The sequence below is a fragment of the Ostrea edulis genome, chromosome 5 (assembly GCF_947568905.1).
Source record: "Ostrea edulis chromosome 5, xbOstEdul1.1, whole genome shotgun sequence".
Classification (NCBI taxonomy): Eukaryota; Metazoa; Mollusca; class Bivalvia; order Ostreida; family Ostreidae; genus Ostrea; species Ostrea edulis.
Window position 1 is genome coordinate 16,711,590 of NC_079168.1, and position 21,147 is coordinate 16,732,736.

Sequence of the window (21,147 nt, forward strand, 5' to 3'; positions counted from 1 at the left end):
GTCTTGTCACAAGGAATACTCATGTGAAATATCAAAGCTCTATCTCTTATTGTTCAAAAGTTATTAGCAAGGTCAAAGTTTTCAAAAAGTAGGTCAAAATCCAAGGTCAAGGTCACGGGTCAAAAATGTTGGTACCCACGGAAAGGTCTTGTCACAAGGAATACTCATGTGAAATATCAAACCTCTATCACTTACTGTTCAAAAGGTATTAGCAAGGTTAAAGTTTAAGACAGAATGACAGAATTACAAAATGACAGCCAGGACAAAAACAATATGCCCCCCGATCTTTGATCTTGGGGGCATAAAAAGGTGTAAAACTCATAGACGATTTCCTAGATGACAAAGGGAATCTTTTATCACATAACCTTTTTCAACATAAATTTGATATCCAAGTTTGTATATTACAATATAACAGTGTATTGAGTGCAATATCAACTCATCTGAAATTGTTTGAAAACAAAGGTTTATTCAATAGATCTTTTACACCTTATATTCCATTATATTATAAACCTTTGATTTTGCAAACTAAATGTACTAAATCTGTTTACAAACAGTTAAATGTAAACCATGATATACCTACTTCTGTTTCAAAGTGGAATTTAGATCTGGTAGCTTATGGAATAGAAATATGTTAAGGATGCTTTTACTGTATGTTTTAAGACTACCAAGGACTCTACTATCCAATGGTTACAATATAGATTACTTCATAGAATTCTGCCTGTCAATTATTATCTTAAAAAAATCAATGTTGTGTCTTTTGATTGTTGTACCTTTTGTAATGATGAAGTTGAGACAATTCAACACGTTTTCATTGGCTGTGAAAAAGTATCTATATTATGGAGCAATCTGAACATGCACATTTATAAAACAACTTCCAAAAGAATAGGTTTTAATGTACTTAATATTTTATTAGGTGAACTCCCATTGTCAAAAGGCAACAGAATTGTAAACTTCCTTATCCTATATTTTTTCTTGTTTGAAAAAAACCCAACAAATTGCCAAGATTCTTGGAATTATTGTTCTATCTATACAACAAATACAAGGTTGAACAAGATGTGTTTGTGAAACACAAATGCCTCCGATAATGGCCAATTCCGAAGATGGCCAAGGTCACAAGGGCAAATATCTTGGTACCAGTAGAAAGATCTTGTCAAAAGAAATGATCATGTACAATATGAAAGCTCTAATATTTACCATTTAGAAGTTATGACCAATGTAAAAAAAAAATTAAAAGTAGGTCAAATGTCAAGGTCAAAAGGTTCAATACCCACAGAAAGGTCTTGTCACAAGATATACTCATGAGAAATATTTTGTCAAAGCTCTATCACTTATTGTTTAAAAGTAATTAACAAGGTTAAAGTTTTCAAAAAGTAGGTCAAACTTCAAGGTCAAGGTCACAGGGTCAAAAATGTTGGTATTCATGGTAAGGTCTTGTCACAAGGAATACTCATGTGAAATATCAAAGCTCTATCACTTACTGTTCAAAAGTTATTTGCAAGGTTAAAGTTTTCAAAAAGTAGGTCAAACTCCAAGGTCACGGGGTAAAAAATGTTGGTACCCACGGAAAGGTCTTGTTACAAGGAATACTCATGTGAAATATCAAAGCTCTATCCCTTACTGTTCAAAAATCATAATTTTGCTATTTCAAGCAATATTTTTTTTCTACTTTTAAAGCCACATGTACTTTTATCTATTTACTCGAGCTCTGTATTGTTATCATTTTTCTCTTACAATTATATTAAAAATGCAAGCACTTACCAACAAAAGTATGAATGTGAGTATGAAAGTGTGTGAGAGTGGTTAGAAAAAAATGACAAATGTTCTTCTGTCTTATGTCAATATTTGTTAAATAAAAAATTAAATAAAAAAAAAAACAAGAGATGTTTGTAAAACACATATGCCCCCCATGGTGCAAAATTGAAAAGGGTTATACACACACACACATCATTTAATTGAGAGTAGTATCATCAATTCAAAATATTGAGCAGACAATATCTTCCTATGTCAAGAGTGGATTGACCATGTGACCTAAAAATCAATAGGGGTCATCAACTCCTGAAGATGTACCAGTGTACCAAGTTTGATGTTTGTCAAGCAAAGGGTTCTCAAGATATTGACCGGACAGTATATTCCTATGTACAGTTTAACCCTTGACCTTTGACCACGCGACCTCAAAATCAATAGGTGTCATCTTCTCCTGAAGATGTACCAGTGTACCAAGTTTGATGTCTGTCAAGCAAAAGGTTCTCAAGATATTGACCGGACAGTATATTCCTATGTTCAGTTTAACCCTTGACCTTTGACCACGCGATCTCAAAATCAATAGGTGTCATCTTCTCCTGAAGATGTGCCAGTGTACCAAGTTTAATGTCTGTCAAGCAAAGGGTTCTCAAGATATGGAGCAGACAGTATATTCCAATGTCCAGTTTGACCCTTGACCTTTGACCATGTGATCTGAAAATCAATAAGGGTTGTCTTCTCCTGAAGACGTACCAGTGTACCACGTTTGATGTCTGTCAAGCAAAGGGTTCTCAAGATATTGAACGGACAGTATATTCCTATGTCCAGTTTGACCCTTGACCTTTAAACATGTGACCTCAAAATAAATAGGGGTAATTTTCTCCTGAAGATGTACCAGTGTACCAAGTTTGATGTCTTGTCAAGCGAAGGGTTCTCAAAATATTGAACGTACAGTATATTCCTGTCTACTGTGACCCTTGACCTTTGACCATGTGACCTCAAAATCAATAGTGGTCGTCTTCTCCTGAAGTCGTATCAGTGTACCAAGTTTGATGTCTGTCAAGAAAAGGGTTCTCAAGATACTGAGCAGACAGTATATTCCCATGTCAAGTTTGACTCTTGACCTTTGACCATGTGATCTCAAAATCATTAGGGGTCATCTTCTCTTGAAGATGTATCAGTGTATCAAGTTTGATGTCTGTCAAGCAAAGGGTTCTCGAGATATTTAACGGACAGTATATTCCTATGTCCAGTTTGACCCTTGACTTTTGACCATGTGACCTCAAAATCAATGGGGGTCATCTTCTTCTGAAGATGTACTGGCGTACCAAGTTTGATGTCTGTCAAGCAAAGGGTTCTCTAGACATTGAATGGTCAGTATATTCCTATGCCCAGTTTGACCCTTGACCTTTGACCATATGACCTCAAAATCAATAGGGGTCATCTACTCCTTAGGATGTACCAGTGTGCCAAGTTTGATGTCTTTCAACCAAAGGGTTCTCAAGATATTGAGCGGACATTATATTCCTATGTCCAGAGTAGATTGACCCTTGACCTTTGGACCTGAAAAACAATAGGGACCCTCTTCTACTCATAACTAACCCACATATGAAATATCATTATCATCAAGTGAATGGTTCTCAAGATATTGAGCGGACAACACATGGTCTACAGACTGACCGACCGACTGACTAACCGACAGGTGCAAAACAATATGCCCCCTCTTTTTCAAAGGGGGGCATAATAATATATATAATCTGCTGATTATAAAGTCTCCTAAATGAAGCACTGGTTCTATTTAAGTTACCAGTCATGAATATTCATAATACATGTACCAGTTTGCTGTGTAAATCAGTTTGTAGGACCAATAATTTAATCATCACTGTTGAGGATCCTATGTCTCTATCAGTCCATGTTCTGAAGTTATACTAGTTTTCATGAGTTGAAGATCCCATGTCAGAGTTCAAGGTCACTGTAGTTAGTTGACCTTGATACAAGTTTGTAGTTGCCATCATTCCCTTATTGCTGAAAATTCTAATATTACATTTATGATATTTCTCAAAATATATCTGCTGCAATATGGAATTAAATCCCCTCCCCCAATAGAATTCTATGTTACACCTACATGCACCCCCATCTGATCCCCTCAAAAGGTACATGTACCTATACCCCAAAACATTCCTGCACAACTAGATACAATAGACTATCATATCCTTCAGCATGTTACTTTCATTGACCAGTCACAGAAAACAGCTGTGCACATTTTTAAGTACAAGAGAGAATAAAAAGAAGCAGAAGAATAATAAGAACTGAGCAAAAACTGTATCTCCAAACTTTGTGTGGGAGACTTACTGAAGTGGTTTACCTTGAATAAATGGCCACTATAAGTGTAATTAAAAGGCCAGTGTATGCTGATATCATTTCCATGTGGTCAAATGTTGGCATAGGACGACACTGAGTGGAGTTTGATGGAGTGTGTATTGAACGCATATCCTCAAGTCCTTCCATTTGAAATGAAACATCCTTGTTTGCACCCTCCTCATCACTTTGTTTTGCAAAGATGACTTTAATGGTCTTTTCCAACTCTACAACTAGATAAAATATCAAAAGAAATAAACATGGCTGATCAGGACCATTCAAGGTGCATGCTTAACAGTCTGAAGAGGATACTGTAAATTACTTCCATGATGTTGGTTTTTTGAATTTTTGAATTTATCAGCAAGACATAATACGCCGGTTTCGAGATATACCCGAGTTATTTCCCTTTGGAGAACTCTCTTACATAGTGAGGCACGAAACAATTTGTTTACACGAGGGAGTGGAACTAATATTCATAACTGCGTAAGTGAATGTACTCAGTAAGTTTCTCATACACTATTAGATTACCCGAATTCGACTGATACACAAACTGAGTAAGTTATAAGTATTTAGGGAGTAATTAAATACATAGAATTCTTATCATATCATGTTATTTCGTTGGTCATAAATACCATATCTAAGATATTACTTGCAAATACGGCATTGTTTTTATGTTTCCACTTTTAGTAAAACATTTCTTTTGATAGTATTTTGTATTTCCCACATTTACATGTACATATCAAAAGAGAAGCCGCTTTTATTACATTTCATCGTCTTCCTCGTTGACTGTAGGTCCACTCTGTTCCACTTAGTCATTCAAAGTTCCACTAAATGCACCTCCTACACAGAAGAGTTCGTATCTCGAAACTGGCGTATTACAGACCCTGAAGCGTACTACTACACCACTTGCACAGAATGGTACGAAATGATTCTTGCACGGAACGGTGAACGGTTTGCACAAAACGCTTCGCACGAAATGCTGACCACTTCGAAGGCATGGCTTGCACGCTTTGTGAACGGTCTGCACAAAACAGTAGGCATGGCCTGCATGCTTTGATTTTTCTCGGTATCATTTGGTTCAAATAGTTTCAATATAATGACAGCATTCTAGATATCAAACAAAGGTTGAGAAAGAAATTATAATGATTTATTTTAGAATGATTGCTCATGTACGACGCAGTAAATTTCATTTTTACTTATTAGATCAATGACTTATGAACACGGAATGAAAACAAATGAATATTTTTTTTAAATTTTGGAAATAAAAGAAAAATAAGAAAAAATCGTATCAGCACAGAATATTGATTAATAAAATTTTATTGATTCATTGTTGTATTAAATTCATTGAAACTGAATATGAAATGCACTTTGATTTTTTCAGCATTATTTGTTTCATCCTGGAGTTAGTTCAAAGAAGGATAAGTTTAATGACTTATGAACATGTTGGAATAAAAGGAAATGAATATTTTTTAACTTCGGAAATAAAGGAAAAAGATGCATAAATTGTATCGTCATAGAATATTGATTATTCAACTTTATTTATTCATTGCTCTATTAAATTCATTGAAAAAGTTACGTCTGTTTTGCTATTTTTGTACATTCAATCTGAGTGCCGTTAAAATACGTGTGCAATTTGTATATTCCAAGCCTCTTCTCAAGACAGATGTTGAATAAACCTATACATTTTTACATACGTGTATGACAACAGATTAAATGATTTAAAAAAACTTCTTGTCAGGTAAGACTGGAACATATTCTCAGGCGGGGGGGGGGATTGCATCTAGACATCGTTTTAGCCAGTCGATAAGAACCTGTCACCTTGGAAAAGAAAGGAAAATACAAAACAAAAAGAAACAATCAAAATATGATTGAAATAGATTGAGAAATAAATCAAACATATAAATGAATAAATAAAACAAATAATGACTAACTACAGCAATGATCAACAGATATGTGAGCGGATCTGACATCCAATTTTAATTAGATTGTTGCATTTGCCTCAATTTTAAATCTATAGAAAACTGCATTTATTTTTGAGAGACAAGAAATACAGACAGCTCTTTTGTCAAATTTCAATTGCCCCCACCGATTTTCACACCTTCTGTACGAATGTTAATTTCAAAGCGTAGAAAATACCAGTTATACATAGGTCGGACTTCGCATTATGCAGACAGTTCCGATAAACAATTTTGATGAAAATGTCTTTTATTTATAAAGAGAAACTTGATCAAACAATTGTAACAAGACAAATAAATTATTCCTATATATATAAAAAAAAACCCCAAAACAAACAAACTACTGAGGGCAGAGATAAACAGGTCTCAGCACTTGCTAGAAACTACCAAGGGTGATGAAATGGTATCAGATTGTGCTCTGCCTGGTGGTTTTATAATAAACTGTTTTCTTTCGATTATTTGCAGATTTTCACTGTTGAAAACCCGTCTTGGAGACATTTTTAAATACCTGCTCAAATTCCCAACAATATTCACCTGTTCTACATCCCATGCCGAAATGACTTGCATGGTCTGTATGTTTCTAAGGGCGTGGTTTGAATGATCTGCGCGTTTCTATGGGCATGGCTTGATCATGCATGGAACGATTCTTGCACGAAACGATTTGCATGGAACGCTGAACGGTCTGCACGAAACGCTGAACGGTCTGCACGGAACACTGAACAGTTTCCATGGAACGAAACACTTTGGAGGTGTAGTAGCACGCTTCAGGGTCTATATTTGAATGTTCCAGTTGTGCATCACTGCATACTTGCATTATGATATTTTATACAAAAATAATGAAATCAAGAAAACCTCATTTTCACATAGAAGCAACCCTGCAAAATTTCCATGAAAAGTTTCCACAAATAAAAAATGATTTTACAGAATATAAAGCTATTTGTGCATTTTCAATTTTACCAAATTATATACACAAGGAAGATAAAAGTCTTTAATGAAATCAGTGGAAAGTACTCTTCTTAACTATGGAATATTGTGAACGTGTATACAAAAGGACGGATCTTACTGTCTTCTGGAGGTTCACTGGACAGAGCAGACCATGTAAGATACATGACATACACCGTGATTACAGAAGCCTGCAGTATTCCTGTGTTAGGATTAACTGAAATAAAATACAAAATTATTTCAACGAAAGTATTGCCATGCAACTTTCACACTAAACTACAGGAGATTAGTATTGCCATGCAACTTTCACACTAAACTACAGGAGATTAGTATTGCCATGCAACTTTCACACTAAACTACAGGAGATTAGTATTGCCATGCAACTTTCACACTAAACTACAGGAGATTGTTTGACTTTTCCCTTAAGATTTGAACATCTTTAAATTTCTTATCATATTAGGAGAGATTTGCTTTCCAAGTGGACACACCTATTTCCTGTGTAAGTAGAATGACATGTTCTGATTGGCTAACAAGTCAGTGTAAATAACCATACCCCTGACTGAAGCCAGATGTAAAAAATATGGTGTCACAAAGATTTTTTCCATTCTGCTTTGATGTCACAATGAGTTTTTCCATTCTGTTTTGAACTCAAAATAACTTATGTACAGTACAGTGAAACTTCTCTAAACCGGCCGACTCTCGGACCGAATAAAACGGATGGTTTAGAGGGGTGGCCGGTTTACCAAGAATTTAGCATTTAGAGACATTTTATCTCAATATTCACAAAGTAGGTACTGTTCACTTTGTTCTGGTGATCTATGATCAATTATCGGTGGAGATCAAATTAGTCCGTTTGTACCAACAGGTCATTATAAATTCTCGCTGAAATCATCTAATTTTAAACTGAAAATCTATAACAGGATACTTAAAGAAAACACAGAGGCTTATTATTGGAATTCCTCTTACCTATAAACACTCTGTTTACATTCATCGCTTATATCATTAACAAATTTGTTTTGAAGTTTTGTAAATATGAAATTGTAACTTGAATATTTCTTAGGAATTTTAAGTCTGTGGAAACCAAGAAAATTAATTTATCTATTAATAATTATCATTAACAGCCATGGGTTTGTTCATTATTAACTACCGCTTATATCCATGCGATAGTATGGTGCAACAATATGGCGTTTGATATGGTATTCATTCAATATGTTCCTAACTGTTTTTTACATTTTGTACAGAATTTGGAAGGATCACTTGGATTAGCTAAGTGTCAATTAACACCCATGACAGCACAGGTAGACAATAGAAAGTATAGAGGCCACTTGTGTTCTTCACACCTCTGGTCCATAATTTTCCATCAATTTGCACACCTGACCGATTTTGATCCCCTTTGGCCAAAATTTTCTTGTCTTCAAAAAGTGGCCTGAGTGTATGATCAGGGTATATTACAGGTTTGTTAACAATTGTACTTAAAAAAGTGGCTGATGTCCGGTTTTCAGGGGTGGCCGGTTTTGTAAGACTTTCTTAGTAAGGAAACGTTAAGATTTCTGCCAGGACTTTGAAAATCGGCTGATATTCAGGGAGAACCGGTATTCTGAGGGGCCAGTTTGGAGAAGTTCCACTGTAGTTTCCTTAAAAGCGGCCCTAAATAATTAAGTTTATTATCAATGCACTTACACTTTGACACAGCAGGCACAATGGTAATTGCTGACAGTATGATACAGAGTCCTGTGTTGACCCCAATAAATATTTTATTATGAAGACACCCGTCCCAGCTGGTGTAGTTCCAATACAGCATAAAGGCAGCAGCAACACTCATCATATAAAACAATGTAGCAAACACCAGTGTTCCTGAAAGACAAACAAATTCTTACTTTCAAAATTAAAATGGTTTGTAAACTTTATCCACCAAAATTTCTTTTGAATGAACTTATATATACAATTTAAAATTATCTAAAAAATACCTAAACCTTCATTTTACTGATGCTTTAAAAGCATTCTGTAAGTATTGCAAAGCAATTTCATGTCCCCTTCTGGTACTAAGTCAAGTTGTTTGCATAATATTCTGTGTGAGCAATCTTATGTCAACAGTTTATGCATAATAAAACAAAATAGATAAATTAAAAAAAAATGTTGGAGAATAGAATTTGATGATTGCTGGGACCATGTCCGCTCTTGAATTTCAATTGTATCCCTTTATGCATTTTCTTTAATTTTAATATTCAAAACATGACAATGAAGATGATTTTATCACTACAAACAACACTTCATTTGTATATATAGCCTTTGCCTCAAATTCTACTGCTATGTTAGAAACAACGTCACCCCCAGTATTCTGAACAATGAAGAGTACAAGATCACCATTCTCACTTCTACAATTTTTGTTAAAATAGGTCAACCATCATAACAAAAGTGAAACTTGATCTGTCTCTACTCATAAAGTAACAACATAACCAGCACAAAGTCTAAACAAATCTCGTAAAAATCAACCAAACGTGACAAAGCTTAAACCTCATCTGCAAATATACATTAGTAAACCACATGATATATTTCAGCTATCTAAATCAAAGCATGATGATAAAAAGTGCAGAGAACTAAGTGGGACAGACAGACAGACAGACAGATAAAAGGAAACATATAGTCCCCTTTAGTTTCACCAGTAGGGGACAAAATATGATAAAGAAACTATAACATACATAATGAATCTGAGATACATACCACAATACCCACAGGTGCTTTTTTTCCCTGCCTTTGTTCCAACCCTGAAAACATTGGTATTGATGGATTTGTGATGTTTCTATACTGTTAACATTTCAAACAAGAGACCCATGGTCCCTAATGGTCACCTGAGTCTCATAGTCCATGCATAATCCATACAGGCAGTCTCATATTTGCATATAAGCCTCATTATAGAGTCTTTTGTGCACATGTTTATGATCTTTCAAAATACATACAATTCCTATTCAATTACAGAAGAAGGAAAAATGAGAGTTTCAAGCATATAAACCATTTTAACATTTATTAACGTTTTTAACTTACATTTCCATTATGTGACCATATTGGCCCTGCTCAAGGGCCTGAACCCCTGACCCAGGAACCATAACTTCTATAATTTAGGTAGAGAGCTTTAGGGTCACCATTATCATGCATTTAGTTTTTATCAAATATATATGGGAGTAGTGAAAAAGATTTCCAAGATTTAATACATTTTCACTTGGTGGCCATATTAGCCCCACCCTAGGGCCTGAACTCCTAACCCAGATGCCAGAGATTTCACAATTTAGGTAGAGAGCTTCATGGACATCATAATTCATGAATTTAGTTTTTCTCAAATATGTATGGGAGTACAGAAGAAGAGTTTCTTGTTATTACATATTCATACATTTTCATTAAATATGGCCATATTGGCCCCATCCTAGGGCCATAACCCTTGCCCCAGGGGCCATGAATTTTGCAATATTGATAGAGGACTTCATGGACATCATCATCATCCATTTAGTTTTTCTCCCACATGTGTGGGAATAGAGAAGAAGATTTTTTGAAAATATAGCATATTTAAAGCATATTTGGCCCTGCCCATGAGGCCCCTGGGGTAGTAAGGTCATAAATTTCACAATTTATAATCATCTTATCCTAGAGTTGCTTCACACTAAAAATGGCAGCAATTGGCCTGGTAGTTTTCAAGAGGAAGTTAAAAATGTAAAATTATCAACAGACGACAAACGAAGATCAACAGTAATAGGTCACAAGTGACTCAGGTGACCTAAAATACATTACATACTTCATGTACCAAGAAATTAAAAAAATTGTTGAATATCATTAATATACTAGTATATGAATGCATATATCATACATGTAAATTTCATCAAATTCTGTACAGACACCCTGGAGGTCTTCTAGCTTACAATTCCACATTTCACAATGACTACATGAACAGGAATTAGAAGTTTATAGGACACTTATTAGTATACAGTTGTATTACCACTTAGCATTCCAAGAATGGCAGAAATCTACCAGGAGGATCAATTGGAACACAATGAATATCACTCCTCCAACCATCCCCACATACATCCAGTCTAGCAAAAATAAAACACATTCATTATATACAATGAATATCACTCCTCCAACCATCCCCACATACATCCAGTCTAGCAAAAATAAAACACATTCATTATATACAATGAATATCACTCCTCCAACCATCCCCACATACATCCAGTCTAGCAAAAATAAAACACATTCATTATATTGGTATTTGCATATAGGGGCACATACCCCTCCCCATTTTCTGAAATAAAAAAAATTGTTAAATATTTTGTCAAAAAAGAATATGCTTTGCCTATGTGTGATTATCCATGGCCAATGTATATTGATACTTGTGATAACTTATATTTTCAATTAATTCATGAGCTAATTTACTTACACAGTCTAAATGTATTTGGCACAAAAAATGATCCCGCAATGCAACCAAGAAACAACAGAATTTTCCAGAACCAATACCTTAAGAAAAGAAAAAGTTATTTGCAGTTTCTCTGTGGATGGAAACTATGAGGCCCACAGGCCTTCTAGGTAACTCACACATTAGTTAAAAGTATAGCTAGCCCCAAGGGCTATAAAAATCTATAATTTTCCTGTTCTGCATATCTAAACTAAATTCTAATATTCAGCAGCAATATAAACAAAATGTGTTCATAAAACACAAATACCCCTAAATGATGAAAGACTTTACATAATATAATAATTATGTTATACCAACACTATGCATGTATAACTATTTTGAACCCACCTTAGATTCAGAATCCTGAGGTGGCAAATTTCACAATTTTGGTACATCACTTTCTGCTTTCGCTAAATATGCACTTAGTTTTTTGAACAGTAACAGCAATATCAAATGATATACTTTAAGACAAATGTCACTATGATAAATTTGGCCCCACCCTGGAACCAAAACCCCTACCCCTGGGATCATGAAATTTACAATTTTGGTAAAGAAATACCTGCTCCTTCTAAATATCTATTTCTTTTCAATCTAGTATCAATAGCATTAAAGATATTATTTAAATGTTTTACACATAAACACTATATACCAGGTTTGGCCCTGCCCTGTAGTCAGAATCTCTACCCTGACGATCAAGAAATTTACAAGTTTGGTAGATGCCTTCCTGCTCTATTTGACAATGCATTTAGATATATTTACATATGTTTGGTTGTAGAGTTGAAAATTGGTCTATTTTTGGCAGTTTTCCCCAACCCCTAAGGCCCAAGGGGTGCAGGAGTCCTGATATTTACAATGACCCCCTTGTCAAAACGACGCTTCATACCAAATTTGAAAAGAATCCAGTTATCAAGAAGACATTTTAATGTTCAATTCTTGACACACACATTCAATCACTATGACCACTCTGGCCCCATCCTGACCAACACCAAAACCCCTACTCCTGGGATCATGAAATTTACAATAATGGCAAAGGACAACCTGCTCCCTCTAAATATCCATTTAGTTTCAATTTAATATCAATAACATAAAAGATATTATTCAAATGTTTTACACATTCACACTATATACAATGTTTGCTCCCATTCTGGAGTCAGAACCTCTACCCCAGTGAACATGAAATTTACAACTTTGGTAGACACCTTCCTGCCCTATATGACTGTACATTTTGTTTTTCTTGCAGGTGTGCAGTTGTAGACAAGATTTTTGAAAATTGGTCAATTTTTGGCAGTTTTTTCCCTGCCCCATAGGCCTTGGGGGTAGAGGAGTCCTGAAATTTACACTTTAGTCCAAAAGATGCTTCATACCAAATTTGAAAAGAAATGGAATGGTTGTTATGAAGGAGAAGTTAAAAATGTTTTTAAATTGTTAATGCAACGACGAACGAGCATGATGGACAGACTATATAAACTGCAATGGATCACACAAGTGACTCACTTACAAATTCAAACCCAATATACTGTTTATATAAAGTAATATTATTTCCCAGCAGATTTATTTATGAACAAATGTCTAGTTTTTTTGTATTATAGGGGCATGAAAATAATGAATTGAGACGTAATGTCATAATTGACTTCGCCATGATTGTTTTTCAATAATGTAAAAAGATTTTTATAGCTTGATGATAATTGATAAATGATAACAATTTCTGTATTTGTCATTGAAATTATACCAAACTGACACTACAATGGTGAGAAATGATGTATAAAATTTGAATCCTTTTTTTCCTTCCCTGGAAATATCTTATTTACATGTATTTTGAACGTCGGATTTCCTGACTTTTCTAGGTACCCACCCCTTCTACACATAAATATACCATTCAAAAAAATAATAATCCATCTCAAATAAATTTCGATTTTATCTATTGTTAGATAGTGTCTGTTTAACATATCTACCAATTTTTACCAAGAAACATAGATTAGAAGGGAAAATATACATCTTGTGTCTCAATAATATCTGAACAGCCCTTGCATTATAGACAAAATATCATTGATGAATGTAAAGATGTCCTCTTTGAACTACACATATTATACCAGTGCAAGTAAATAGAATTCTAATTTAAAATTCATTCAATTCAAGGTGTATTATTTATTTTAAAGAAACGTAAAAGCCTTCCTTACCCATTATGTATTCCTCCACGGCAATAGGAACTTGATTTGACACAAATAGTGAGTAAACACAGCACAAAATGGAAGGCGAAAATCCCTAAACACAAGCGATACACAGCCTTGTATCCTGTTAATTTATCACAGTTTTCTCCGGCCATTAATCGAACACAAGTTTCATTGAATCCAGGCACCTACAAACAAATGAATCAAATACTGAAAACAGATAACCAAGACAATCATTACAGGGATATAATAAAAAGGCTTATTACATGTGTATATAAAATTTTGTAGAACAATGACCACAGCAGAAAATGGATAACATCCTACAACAAGAGTACTGGAAATGGTGCATAATACACCCAGTACAAGCTTGTGTAGGGTGTTTTTATTGAGGACACAATACACCCAGTACAAGCTTGTGTAGGGACGTGTTTTTATTGAGGACATTGTGTAGGGTGTTTTTATTGAGGACATTGTGTAGGGTGTTTTTATTGAGGACACAATACACCCAGTACAAGCTTGTGTAGGGTGTTTTTATTGAGGACATTGTGTAGGGTGTTTTTATTGAGGACATTGTGTAGGGTGTTTTATTGAGGACATAATACATCCAGTACAAGCTTGTGTAGGGTATTTTTATTGAGGACATTGTGTAGGGTGTTTTTATTGAGGACATTGTGTAGGGTGTTTTTATTGAGGACATTGTGTAGGGTGTTTTTATTGAGGACATTGTGTAGGGTGTTTTTATTGAGGACATTGTGTAGGGTGTTTTATTGAGGACATTGTGTAGGGTGTTTTATTGAGGACATTGTGTAGGGTGTTTTTATTGAGGACATTGTGTAGGGTGTTTTTATTGAGGACATTGTGTAGGGTGTTTTATTGAGGACATTGTGTAGGGTGTTTTTATTGAGGACATTGTGTAGGGTGTTTTTATTGAGGACATAATACACCCAGTACAAGCTTGTGTAGGGTGTTTATATTGAGGACATTGTGTAGGGTGTTTTTATTGAGGACATAATACACCCAATACAAGCTTGTGTAGGGTGTTTTTATTGAGGACACAATACACCCAGTACAAGCTTGTGTAGGGTGTTTATATTGAGGACATTGTGTAGGGTGTTTTTATTGAGGACATAATACACCCAGTACAAGCTTGTGTAGGGTGTTTTTATTGAGGACATTGTGTAGGGTGTTTTTATTGAGGACACAATACACCCAATACAAGCTTGTGTAGGGTGTTTTTATTGAGGACATTGTGTAGGGTGTTTTGATTGAGGACATTGTGTAGGGTGTTTTTATTGAGGACACAATACACCCAGTACAAGCTTGTGTAGGGTGTGTTTATTGAGGACATTGTGTAGGGTGTTTTTATTGAGGACACAATACACCCAGTACAAGCTTGTGTAGGGTGTTTTTATTGAGGACACAATACACCCAGTACAAGCTTGTGTAGGGTGTTTTTATTGAGGACAACCCAGTACAAGCTTGTGTAGGGTGTTTTTATTGAGGACATTGTGTAGGGTGTTTTTATTGAGGACACAATACACCCAGTACAAGCTTGTGTAGGGTGTTTTTATTGAGGACATAATACACCCAGTACAAGCTTGTGTAGGGTGTTTTTATTGAGGACATTGTGTAGGGTGTTTTTATTGAGGACACAATACACCCAATACAAGCTTGTGTAGGGTGTTTTTATTGAGGACATTGTGTAGGGTGTTTTTATTGAGGACATTGTGTAGGGTGTTTTTATTGAGGACACAATACACCCAGTACAAGCTTGTGTAGGGTGTGTTTATTGAGGACATTGTGTAGGGTGTTTTTATTGAGGACACAATACACCCAGTACAAGCTTGTGTAGGGTGTTTTTATTGAGGACACAATACACCCAGTACAAGCTTGTGTAGGGTGTTTTTATTGAGGACAACCCAGTACAAGCTTGTGTAGGGTGTTTTTATTGAGGACACTGTGTAGGGTGTTTTTATTGAGGACATTGTGTAGGGTGTGTTTATTGAGGACATTGTGTAGGGTGTTTTTATTGAGGACACAATACACCCAGTACAAGCTTGTGTAGGGTGTGTTTATTGAGGACATTGTGTAGGGTGTTTTTATTGAGGACACAATACACCCAGTACAAGCTTGTGTAGGGTGTTTTTATTGAGGACACAATACACCCAGTACAAGCTTGTGTAGGGTGTTTTTACTAAGGTGTTTGTTTTCTATGACATAGGTTAGCAAATATGGTAAAAAGAACTTTAAGGTTGAACACATATCAGACAACATCAAGCTGTGACATAAAATGTACTCACACTTTCAATAAAGGCATCTTCAAGCTGTGGGGACAGCATCAGTGCTGCCAAAGCAAATCCAATGACCAGAAACACTGTATACATGCAGCGGGTTCCTGTGGATTCATTGATCTGTGGAAGAAATCGACAGCACAGACCACAGGAGGCTGGCCCACACCAACACCTCATCTGTAAAAATACAGGACTAAAATATGTGGTAGATTTATAGTATTAGTTTACATTACTACGTAACATAGTAAAATAACTATTATATCTGTCCAAAAAGGGTTAGTACTCCAAAATGTCCAATGGGGTACAAATTGGGTATATCAGAACACCCCATTCTCTGAAAAACTTTTTATGCAGGCTTGTAAATCTCAAAGACACAACTTGCAAAATTATTGCTTTACCAAAATGTTATAATCCCTACTTTTATGTCCATAAATTATTCTAAATTACTTTACATACATTTTAATCAAAATATACCTTTGTATCTTGACACACTTCCTAAGGCCAAATAAAATGATATGTGTGGTTCTGGTTACACTCCCTTGAAAAATAGGGTAGGTAGGTATTTTATTTTCTTAATTTTTTTAACGATAGATTTTAGATGGAAACACAATTTTCTTTTACTTTCATTTCTTTGCATGTACCATTTATATATGGTGTGATATATAACTATCAAAATTGGTAGGGATCACCCTAGTTTTAACAATTCTTATCTATATATTTCAAATATAAAAAAATAGATACAGAAAAAAGAAATCAGTGCAGTTACCAAAATCATGTTTTTGAACATGAAAGTAGGAAATGATATTTCAACCAAAGTACTGTTTTCAAGCCCTTCCAAGTTTTTAAATCTATCCCAACTTTTTCAAAAATAAGGAGTGTAATCGCTCAGTATATCCAAACAACCTGAAATTTGCACTATTGTTTATGTAAGCACTCTTTAGTTCTAAGTCACTTTCTGTCTAATGTTACATGGCCTGTAGTAAGTGTTTACAGCTTAGAATTTTAGTGGTATCTATATATTGGTTATGAATGAACTTACAGTCAAGCTTCACCTGAAGGAAAACGGGTCAAAAACCTATATGTATAGTGGTATATATTATGCACCCCTTCTCATAAAATAAAATCTTGAAAAAAGTGTACATTATATTCGGCAAAATACAGTAACTGATTTTGGAAATAGTCAAAATAAGTTTAGGGTTGGGGGTAAAAACTAGGGACAGTCGGGTAACCGGAACCACACATATTTTTTATTTGGTCTAATCAAGATACCTTGGTGTCAATCCTGCAAGTTGCAATACAGAGCACTTAGTTCTTTCCATGCAAAAAAGGCGCACAAGGCTGCAGCACTTTCTCTGCAAACTAGTGTCCTTCTTGGCTTCTGTATAAATATTTTGTTTTTATACGCATGGGATGGTAACCCCAGCCTATGCGAAAGTTTTTTGAACCACACACGACATTCGGTCCTGTGTAATCAATGAACACACAAGACTGAACCAAATTTTGTCAGACCGAAAAACCTAATGTAAACAAGAGGCCCATGGGCCTATAATTGCTCTTCTGATACATTGTAGAACAGGCAAAAATTCTCACTAACCAAGATTCATCAATTAACAAAGTTTGATGATGTTAAGTCAAATAGTACCTGAAAATTTAAATGTAACTGTCCAAAAGTAGGTCACAGTGACCTACTTTTGGTCGACACACTGAAGACTTAAGATGCATCAACTGACAAGTCAAATAGTATTCAAATATAGCCGTCAAATTCCAAAAGAAGGCCACAGTGACCTTCTTTTTGGTCGACACACTCCAAAGACTCAAGATACATCAACTGACAGACTTTGATAACTGAAGTCAAATGGTAACTGAAATATTCAGATATAAACATCAAATTCCAAAAGTAGGTCACGGTGACCTACTTTTTGGTCAACAAACTATGAAGACTCAAGATGCATCAACTGACAAAATTTTATGATCCTAGCTTTCATAGTGTCCAAAGTATGCATCTAAAATTGAAAATGTGAAATTTGAATGTCTGCAAAATTCAAAAAGTAGGTCACTGTGACATACTTTTTTTATAAATATGTTTCGAGGCCTCTAGACACATCAACTTACAAGGTTTGATGATTCTAAACCTCTCAGTATCTGAAATAACAACCTAAAATTTATTCATAAATGATTAGCCATAAAATTCAGAAAGTAGGTCATGGTGACATACTTTTCACATGATACAGTTCATGGTCCCATGATCCATCAACTGACAACTTTTGATGATCATAGGCTCAAAAGTGTCCAAGATATGCATCAAAATCCATTTAATAATAATTACCTGCGAAATTCAAAAAGTAGGTCACCATGACCTACTTATGAGACAACATGATATTAGGTCCTAAGATGCATCAACTGACAAAATTTTATGATCCTAGTCCTTATACTAAGCAAAATATCAAAGTTTTAACAAAACAAAATTTAAGGTCAACTTTGAAGTGACCTTGAGACCACAACATTTGCCCCAGAATGATGCCTTGAACAATTTTTTTTTATCTACAACCTATCCTCATCCTTATGCATAAGTTTGGTGATAATTTTCCCAGTGGTTCTTGAGAAGATTTTTTTAGCAACCACTACTTTTGTTTGCATTTTCCTAATTATCTCCCCTTGTTAAAGGGTCACAACCCTAGGGCCAATGATACCCTGTGACAAATTTGACAAAAATTGACTAAGGGGTTCTTGAGATATAGCCCTTTTTCCAAAAAGTTGACGCACACCGCACGTCAGAAGAGCTAAAAAGAGAAACACGTGAAAATGCAGAACCAAGGAAATCTTATTTATTATACTAGTAATACTATACCAGGGATCGCTCCTGCATAATACTTTAGACGGTTTTAATCACATTCATTTACGTATTTGGATTTGTGCAATATTTTTTACTTATAACAAACATTTAAATGACTCTGCGTCAAAATAGCCAAGCTCAAAACCAGACACTGAGACATCGGACATTCTTGTCTGGTGTAAAAAAAAATGACGCATCGGACCTGAGGCACTGCACATCGGTCAAGTCCAACGTCTTTCGCATAGCCTGCAACCCAGACCCAAGTCCTAACCTGAAGGACCAAGGGTTTTCTGTAGCGGTCTCTTTTCCTTAGACAACTACATTCCAATGCTCACAAGCTCCATCTGCCTGGTTTGGAATCAGTTTTCCTTCTCTAAGGAGATTAATGGCAAACCTAGCCAACCATTTGCCCTTGTGAAGTCAGTCTGGGGTCAAGTGGTGCCCAGTATCCATCTGCTCCCACGAGGAGGCATTGCGTAGGACTTGCTGTGGAGAGGCTATGTACTGACATAAGAAGGCTTATATATTGCGAAGCTCAGTAGTTGTTGTTTACATTGCAGATAAAACTGCCGACTTTTTGTGATTGGATCCCTAAAAATGCATGGGGTGAAACCCACTCCCCTGGGGAAAATTTCTGAATTCGCTCATATATATATATAGCTGTGTTTGCTCTCAATGTTACAGTAGTTCCGTCAACATATTGCAAAATAAACCAATATTTCTTTATAGTTTAAGTTTTTAATATAGTAGTACTGCACTTGCACCCTCAAATTTATGGAACGCCAAATTAACATAAACTCAAATAATTGAAGATATCTTCAATTATTTGAAGATATCATCAATTCTATTATTGCTCTCTTTAATTGAATTAATGCGTGCATTAAATCAATTATTGACAGTGATTTTTTTATGTTTTTCAAACTACCACCCCTACTTTGGAATTGGGAAAAATTACCGACATTTTCCTCGAATTAGGAAAACTCATTCATAGTAAATTAAAATGGTAAAAATGCATAAAAATAATCAAACAACAAAAAATGTTTTTGTTTGAGGTTTATTTCAGATCTGATTTAAATAAGATATCTTTAATTATTTACAATGCTTTTGTATAAGGAATAAATGCACACATCAATTATTTTAAAGAGAGCAACAATTCAATTAAAGAGATCATTAATTCAACTGTGGATATGTTGAATTGAAGATATCTTTAATTATAGCAAGTGCAGCGAGCCAGCGCTTTGAAGCGCTGGCTCGTACTGCGAGTTCTAATGACTAGAGCACGGGAAATAATCCGAGCTAAATCTAAACCTCTAACAAGGAAAATTTTTTTACGCCGATTCCAGAAGTCCCTTATCAAAAATGGCGGAGATCTCGCAAAGTCGCACCTTGGAATATGATTGTGAACTTACGTGGGTTATCATCCTAATCTTGTGGCCCCCTAGCTTCAAAATTCAGTGCACCATTAGGCGAAATGTTTAGCGAAGTGCAATTTTTATGAAAGGCAGGTTAAGATGATGTGTGACGTCATGTCTACGTTTTGACGTACGTCATAATAAGACTGACAGTGGCGGATCTAAATATGTACTTGTTATTTCCATTTGTAAAACTACCAGGACAATATTGAATATACGTAAACATTTAATATGGCATTGAATACAAAATGTGTATAATCGACTGCAAACCACAAATCTGATTAAAATACTAAATTCTCAATGGGAATTTATTATTCTAACAAGGCAAAAGGTTAAATTGTTAGAATATGGGAAGGAACACAGGTACTGAATTAGTGCTATTTAAAATTTCACAAAATATCTATGGAATTTGGTCGGATTGAAAACATGTTTTTTATTATTATTATTTTTTTCGCGACTAAAAATAATAAGAGCTTCTGTGAATCCATTTCCTTTTAATTAACATGTCCGGTAATGCAAACCACGATGACCCCCCCCCCCCCCCCCCCCCCCATGATAACCAACCATGACACTTGCTATTAAAGACTGAAAAATCATAAATTAATTCTGGTTTTGTGAATAATCTTAATTAATATATCCTTAAAACAACAGTGGAGAGGGACTTAAATATGTTGCAATTTTATTCAATAATTATATGTGAATGCTGAAATATTTCATCATTGTGTTAACTAGGATTATGTATACTGTACAATATTATAAAAATTGTTCTAATTTTCTCTTTTGGAACATACCATTGCTACATGTACAAGGGGATTATCATATGAATTTCATTTGAATAAAAATTAGATAGGAGCGCATGGTGGTGAGTGGGGGTGATCCGCGCATATATGTAAAATGCCCAATAGTTGAATTTATCGATTTATTTAATTTATCATTATATTGGAATGCGTTAATGTATAGGCCTATACATCTTTTAATGATTTTTAATATAAAACCCTGGGAGAAAA

The 21,147-nt window shown here is 35.0% G+C and overlaps 1 protein-coding gene across 1 annotated transcript in view; it reads right to left on the reverse strand.

The window, feature by feature from the left end:
- The window catches only part of LOC125650522 (serine incorporator 5-like), a 32,617-nt gene that overhangs the window by 10,164 nt on the left and 1,306 nt on the right, over positions 1-21,147 (reverse strand). The window contains exons 2-9 of the mRNA XM_056166813.1: positions 15,905-16,072; positions 13,614-13,792; positions 11,422-11,498; positions 10,981-11,074; positions 9,717-9,760; positions 8,676-8,849; positions 7,117-7,212; positions 4,106-4,331 (exon numbers count right to left, since the gene is read on the reverse strand). Of these exons, the coding sequence (XP_056022788.1) occupies positions 4,106-4,331; positions 7,117-7,212; positions 8,676-8,849; positions 9,717-9,760; positions 10,981-11,074; positions 11,422-11,498; positions 13,614-13,792; positions 15,905-16,072 (1,058 nt within the window). The remainder of the gene's footprint in view (positions 1-4,105; positions 4,332-7,116; positions 7,213-8,675; positions 8,850-9,716; positions 9,761-10,980; positions 11,075-11,421; positions 11,499-13,613; positions 13,793-15,904; positions 16,073-21,147) is intronic.